The 7,367-nt window shown below is 49.7% G+C and overlaps 1 protein-coding gene across 11 annotated transcripts in view; it reads left to right on the forward strand.

The window, feature by feature from the left end:
- GRAP2 (GRB2 related adaptor protein 2) overlaps positions 1-6,812 on the forward strand; it is a 72,568-nt gene extending 65,756 nt beyond the window's left edge. For all 11 annotated transcript variants that reach the window (XM_023221936.2, XM_023221937.2, XM_023221933.2 and 8 more), the window contains 3 exons: positions 1,507-1,737; positions 2,860-2,982; positions 4,380-6,812. In XM_023221936.2, the coding sequence (XP_023077704.1) occupies positions 1,507-1,737; positions 2,860-2,982; positions 4,380-4,559 (534 nt within the window). In that variant the 3' untranslated portion in view covers positions 4,560-6,812. The remainder of the gene's footprint in view (positions 1-1,506; positions 1,738-2,859; positions 2,983-4,379) is intronic.
- The last annotated feature ends 555 nt before the right edge of the window (positions 6,813-7,367 follow it).

Below are 7,367 nucleotides of genomic sequence, written 5' to 3' on the forward strand. Positions count from 1 at the left end.
AAGAGTTGTCCAAGATGAAGGAGTTGGGGGTGCTACAGACGGGGACATTAGGGAACAGCCTAGAGTTCAGGAATTAATTCAGCAGTTGGAGTTTTATGATGGGATTGGGAGTGGGGAGGACATGGGAGGAGAAAACTGCACTTGGAATTATTGCTGTTGGAACTGTTTGGAATACAGAGTATTGCTTTAAAAGGAAATGCGTCAGACAGACCTGGTATGAAATCCTGCTTTAATCACTTAGCTACCTGTATTACCTAGCCAAGTTAAGAAACCTTCTGAGTATCAGTTTTCTCATCAGTAGAATGGAGAAAACAATAAAACCTCCCTCACTGGGCTGTTGTGAGGAGTAAATGAGTTACTACAGCTAAGCACTATCAGAGTCTGGTCCATATTAAGCACTAAGAAAATATTAACTTGCCTCCCATAAGTAAATTCATACATGCACACACACACTCTCTCTCTCTCACATACACACACACACATACACCAATTTATAAACTATTTTTCAAAGGAAATAACATGGTTATAAGAGACAGGTATCATAGGAAGAAGCATTCACTAGAATAGCTGAAATCCTAGGGACAGGTTATCTGAAAAGGTATTGAGACTGTGAAAGCAATGTGTGCTTTGGGGAAGTCAAGAAAATCCTCCTTTTTCAAGTCCCTAGTTGCTTTTAAGCCTGAGAAGTTACTGCCAAAGGAGAAAAGAAGTTCCCACCAAATGCACACAGAAGTTGAGAAAGGAAAACAAGGGCTAGCCAAGACCTTGTGAATCACTCTAACCAGGAAACGAACAGATATTAACTCACTAGGATGTGCATTCAGAGATAAGAGAAGCAATATAAAATTGCATTAAACGGGATTAAATGAGTTGGTATTTGTAAAGCGCTTAGAACAGTGCCTGGTATATGCTACACCCAGGGTCCTACGTAATTGTTTGTTAAATGAAAATAACAATATGGTATTTCTGATTCGTAAGATTGTTTTAACATTAGGGAAAAAGGCCTTACTTCTTCCCCAGCGGCAGGCGTGGTTCCCACGGCATTGCAAGAATGTTGCTGTTTAGGTCTCTATCACCAGGCCATAAATGACAGTTCAAAATCACACAAAGTCAACAGTGGAGCTCATCTGGAGGGTAGGATGTCCAGCGGTGTGGCAACATGTGATAAGAAGGGGCAGCATTGTATCAGTAAAGTGGAATATTTCAGCTTGATTACACAGAGAAAAAACAAGCACCCTGGAAATGGATTAAATGGCTACTAGGCGGAAAGTGTTAGTCTGTGAACCAGAGACCTGAACTCCTAAAACTGGGAGGATCTGAGAATATAGAGGCCACTTTGGAAAATGTGAAGGTCTGAAGTATCAATTCTCTTTCAGCTGCCCCCACCCACCAGCTATTTCTTGGAGCCAGAATGAGCAGGGTCCGGGAACAACTGCCCGAGGGTGGGGTAGGGCCAGAAGATCAGAGAGGAGGACGCATCTGCAGCATCTCTCTTCTCTCTCCCAGGGTCACCGGGGCAACAGCCTGGACCGGAGGTCCCAGGGAGGCCCACACCTCAGTGGAGCTGTGGGAGAAGAAATGCGGCCTTCGATGAACCGGAAGCTGTCGGATCACCCCCCAGCCCTTCCCCTGCAGCAGCACCAGCACCAGCTACAGCCTCCGCAGTACGCCCCAGCGCCCCAGCAGCTGCAGCAGCCCCCACAGCAGCGGTATCTGCAGCACCACCATTTCCACCAGGTATCTGGAAAGAAGGCAGTGGGCACAATACGGTGGAAAGGAGAACCTGCCTCCCCTCCAGGCCTGGCCCGGCCTCTCTAAGTCTCAGAGAGTTCATGATGAAGACCCTGGACCCCCCCGCAAATGGCAGAAATAGGGAAACTGCTCTTGGCAAAGACATCTCTGTGAATTGAATGACTCCCGCCTGAACACACACACACACACACACACACACACACACACACACACACACACACTTCCCCTGAGGACTCAGTGAACAATTGCTTCATTTTCCTATCAGCACACTTCCAAATCTATTCATGCCCCTTAACCCATCTGGCTATCGAGATCCACAAGAAAAAAAGACTTAATACCCACAACAGAGCCTTGTTTATTACTTATTTATCTGCCCCCACCCTTGTTCCCAATGGGTTTTCAGGCAGCTTACTGAGATGGACAATATGTTCATCGTTCCTGAATTCCTTACCAGGGCACACAAAGTCCTTTGTGAGCTGCCAGAATCTATTTCCCCAGCCTCATCCCTGCTGCCTTCCACCAACTCCCTGTGCAAACATACATTCCAGCAGCCCCACACTACCTTAGTTACCCGAATGGTCCATTGCGTTTCCTCTCATGCCTTTGTGGTGTTTTATATGATGATCCCTCTGCCTGATGAGTCCCGCCCTGGGCAGTCCTACTCCTCCTCTAAGCTGGAGTTCAAGCATCACCTCCTCTGTGAAGCCTTTCTTGATTTCCTGGGCAGACACAGATATTTCTTCTCTCTGCTCACTTACCACTTAAATGCGCGTGGTTCCCCCTCTAAATGGAAGCTCTATGAAGCCAGAGACCTTCTCTTTCCAGCTATATTTTCCTTGTGTCTGCTACTGGACACATGGTAGGTGCCTGATAAATATTTCTTGACTGAATAAATAAAACCCGCCTTTGCCTTCTTTGCCTTCAGAATCTAAGGTCCCTTTAGACCTTAGGTCCTCCTCCCCCTCAGCGTGGAGGGTTTATTGTCATCACCAGTAAGTATTCCTAGAATATACCAGCTGTGTGGATGGCATCTGAGCAAGGCACTGGGGGAACCGGTGGGAGATGTCCTGGCAGCGGGATGACCGGTCTTCTGTTGTATGTTCCTAGGAACGCCGAGGAGGCAGCCTTGACATAAATGATGGGCACTGTGGCACCAGCCTGGGCAGTGAAATGAATGCGGCCCTTATGCATCGGAGACACACAGACCCAGTGCAGCTCCAGGCAGCAGGGGTATGAGAACCATCCCTCTCTGGGATCCCTGGGGAAAGGCCCCAGAACAGAGCTCAATGGAGAAGATGAGGCAAGAGAAACTCAAACCACACAGATCTGGCTAGGCACGGTGGCTCACTCCTGTAATCCCAACAGTTTGGGAGGCCGAGGCAGGTGGATCACCTGAGGTCAGGAGTTTGAGACCAGACTGGCCAACATGGTGAAACCTCATGTCTACAAAAAATACAAAAAATTAGCCGGGCGTGGTGGCAGATGCCGGTAATCCCAGCTACTCGGGAGGCTGAGGCAGGAGAATCGCTTGAACCCAGGAGGCGGAGGTTGCAGTGAGCCGAGATTGCGCCATTGTACTCCATCCTGGGCAACAAAAGAGAAACTCCATCTCAAAACAAACAAACAAACAAACAAACAAACAAACAACCGCACACACAGATCAAATGAGAGGGGATGGAATGTTTGGGGAGGCCTGGGGCTGAGCCAGCACCGTCCAGTCTGTTGATCTCAGTCTGGTGCCTGCCAGGCCTTCCCTGTTCTCATAGTCCTCAGTTCTGGTTCTTTATCGTCTTTATCATAGTCCTTTACCATTGCCTTTATCATTGCATCTTTTTTTTTTGTTTTGTTTTTTGAGACAGGGTCTCACTCTGACTCCCAGGTTTGAGTGCAGTGGCACAATCACGGCTCACTGCAGATTCAAACTCCTAGGCTCAAGCGATCCTCCTGCCTCAGCTTCCCAAGCAGCTAGGTATATTATTTGTAGCAATAAGCTCTCACTATATTGCCCAGGCTGGTCTGGAACTCCTGGGCTCAAGCAGTCCTCCTACCTCAGCCTCCCAAAGTGCTGGGATTACAGGTGTGAGCCACCGTGCCTGGCCTGTGATCCATCTTGACTCATGACTTGATTGCCCTAACACCAAGGGCTATTCTTTGGGGCATGTTGCCATTCTGTTTGTCACTCAAAGAAGATAAAAATACCACCTATTGATGTGGAGAGAGTGGTTCTCAGGGAGTCTCTTGGGGCTTTGGACAGTAACATCTGTTGGTAAAAGTCCTGAGTCTCCAGAGTGACGCTGGTGCATTCTGGGAACTTCTTGCTCAGGCCTGTGCAGAGGTATCTGATTTAAATTGCAGCAGGGTAGCCGGGCATGGTGGCTCACACTTGTAGTTCCAGCTACTTGGGAGGCCAAGGCAGGAGGATTGCTTGAGGCCAAAGATTCAAAACCAATCTGAGCAACATAGTGAGACCCCATCTCTACAAAAAAGATTTTTTAAGCTGCAGAGGGGTCAGCCTTCAGGGAATGTTGCTCTCAAAGGACTTGGATGTGGTGGGAAGAGCCAGCAGACCCTCCCCTGCCTGCCCAGCCCACAGCTCAGCAGAGCCTCTTCTGTGCTTCCCCCAACAGCGAGTGCGGTGGGCCCGGGCGCTGTACGACTTTGAGGCCCTGGAGGATGACGAGCTGGGGTTCCACAGCGGGGAGGTGGTGGAGGTCCTGGATAGCTCCAACCCGTCCTGGTGGACCGGCCGCCTGCACAACAAGCTGGGCCTCTTCCCTGCCAACTACGTGGCACCCATGACCCGATGAACCCTCCAGGGGACAGAAGCTTTTTGTCTGGAGCCGCCCACAAGGAAGGGGACAAGGAAAAAAGGCTGGACTCCATGACTATATATACATACATCTATCTGCATCTGCCTGTGTACACACAACATTTTATACTAGTAATTTATCGGCAATTGGGCTGGTAATTAGTTGATGCAAAAGGGAACTCAGGTGGAGAAGAATATTCACAGTTGCTTTTCTGCTCCCCTCAGGGGTGTGTGGAAGGCAGTGGGGGAGTTGGGAGGGGGGCAGGGAGATGAAATGGAGCTTCATCCTGGCCTTCAGCTGTCACTGCTTCCTCCTTGTCTTGGGAATTTTCTTGGAGAACAGCTAAGCAGAGACCGCACCTTGGCATTGGACACAGAACAACAGGGTGGGGTTGAACATGGTGGGGCACGTTCTAGCTGACCTGCAAGCCTCGCTCACCTGGAGGGCTTGCAGGGCAGCTCTTCTCCTATTCTCCAAGGGGTGGGCACTGCTGCATTGGGAATTAAGGTGCAGCTCAGTGCCACGGGCAGCCAAGCCAGTCTGAGCAGGGATGTGGAGGCAGGACAGGGTTGGAGAGACTCTGCCTGTGTGAGGCTGGCCTCCTAGTCAACACCTAGCTGAGACATTCATCTCTGTTCCAATTAATATTCCTTGGGTCTTTCAAATGAATGTTCCAATGTGAGGAGCCAAGTCCTGGGAAATCGAGGGATTTTCCACGATCCCCAAGCAGCTTACTCAGTGTAACCTCTACTTCCCCAGCTATGAAGGAAATAGCATCCTAGATTCCATAAAGTGCTTGGAGAAGCTCTGGCTGAGAATGATGAATGTTAGAGTCATTGTTTTATGGTTACAAGAGTGTGTCTTCAGGGCTGTGTTCATTTTCCCTCTTGATTTTCTGTTTTGAAGATGCCTTGCCCAGTAGCATGGAAAGAAGCCCACTTGATAAGAGCGCTGACTGTGGATTGATTGACTAAATATGACCCCAGGTGGAAGCTGGCTTTGACATGAGCTCCCTGTTCAGTCTGACCATTGCTGTCCCCCTGCCACCCAAGAGTTGCACCTGGAGTAAGGAACCCCACCATGGCTGTCCCTCTCCATCCCCTCAAGCTAGAATCACATGTCCAAGTGCTCACCCTGCAGGTGCGCAGCACACGTCAGCCTGGCCAGGGACGAAGGAAACACAGGAGAGGAAGCTCAGGGCCTTAGAGGAGGCCAGGCACAAACTCTTTCTTCACCAAGGGCACTCGGAGTTTGTGGGTGTGGGTGTGTACCCCTGCGGGTGTGCACATGTGTGCCTGCAAGCACATATGTGTGCACTCCTGTGTGTATACATGTGTGCTTGTGTGCATATGTGTGCATTCCTGTATGTGTGGGCATGTGTGCGCATGCATCTGTGTGTCTGTCTGTGTGGTGAGACAGGAAAGAGGGGTGAAAGTGTTGGTGAGGGAGCCTGGAAGTTTTCTCTTCCCCAGCCTCTCTTGCTCTAAGGAGGGATGGGGTTGGGGGCAGCCATTATTGCAGGTGATTGGAGAAGAAAGATTTTCTGACTCAGAAGTAACTGCCAGTATAGCACAAGCAGTGTCCCTTGTGACTCTGATTCTACAGTTCTCTGATCCCCGTGTTACCTTTAGAGGAAAGAGGAAAAAAGGACTCATGGTGGGTATAGGGAGGGAAAAGAAAATAGCCTGGTGGAGGCAGGTGGGGAGTCGAGTCTGAGGAAGGAGTGCCTGCAGCTTTTGGAAGTGAAAGCAGAGAGAGGGAAAGGTAGCTAAGACGTCCAGGAGTATCAAGGGGCAGCATGAGAGGCACAGGGGGAGGAAAGGGAGAGGGTGAGTAGGGCCAGGGAAGAGAGCGGTGTGGAGTTGGTGGGCAGACAGTGCAGGAGGAGGGCCAGGCAGTGGGGAGAGGAAGAATCAGAGCAGAGAAACCGCTGCTATGGAAGGCAGGGAGCAAAGAAGCATAAGAAAAAGAGCAAGAGAAAGAACAAAGGCAGAGAAGACCTCCTCAGCTATTTTGGTGCTAGGTAATGTGAAATGCTGCAGTAAATAAAAGCCAAAAGTAATATTTGATTTTACAATATTTACAAACCATATGCTTTAAACAGCCCACAAACTTCATCCAGTTGTCTGATGATGTGGGAGGACCAGCTCTAGTTAGACAGAGGTACGTGATTGGATTCTGGTGGAGATTTTATGCCTTGAAAGACTTCTCAAGAAAGCAGTAATAAAACAAAGTGTCCTTGTTTGGCCAGGCTGTGTCTGGTGTCTGTGTTGCATAGCCCTCAGGTAGAGAATGAGAATGAGACCAAGGGGTGACAGGCGTCATCAGCCTGCAGGAGCTGACCCCATGGGCAGGGCAGTATGAGCAGAGCTTTCAGAACCCCTGGAACTCGGTGTTCTGTTCTAGCTAAAGCTACTAAAGAGTATTTTGTACTGAGATGCCAAAGCGTCCTTCCCTTGCTCGTCAGCATGCCTCCATTCAGAAGGAAGCAGGAAAGTCACCCAAACACCCACAAGGAACGAGGGCTGTTAGCAGCCAGGTAAAGAGGACAAGAACCAAACTGTCCACGTTATGAACGGGTGGGGAAAAGGGAGCTCAACCCCCCTCAGCCTCTGGTGCTGCCAGGGGGAGCCCCTCCCCATGTGTCCCCACGGGCCCTAGTTTCTCCCTGATAGCATTTCAGCACCAGAGGAGGGTCCAGCCAGCACCTCTCACCAGTCACATAACCAGCAGCCAACACATTGTCCCCAAGTTTAGCTGCAACATTCTATGTGACTTGGGAGCTTGGAGCTTCCAGAGAAAAAC

Source organism: Piliocolobus tephrosceles, chromosome 19, assembly GCF_002776525.5.
Source record: "Piliocolobus tephrosceles isolate RC106 chromosome 19, ASM277652v3, whole genome shotgun sequence".
NCBI lineage: Eukaryota > Metazoa > Chordata > Mammalia > Primates > Cercopithecidae > Piliocolobus > Piliocolobus tephrosceles.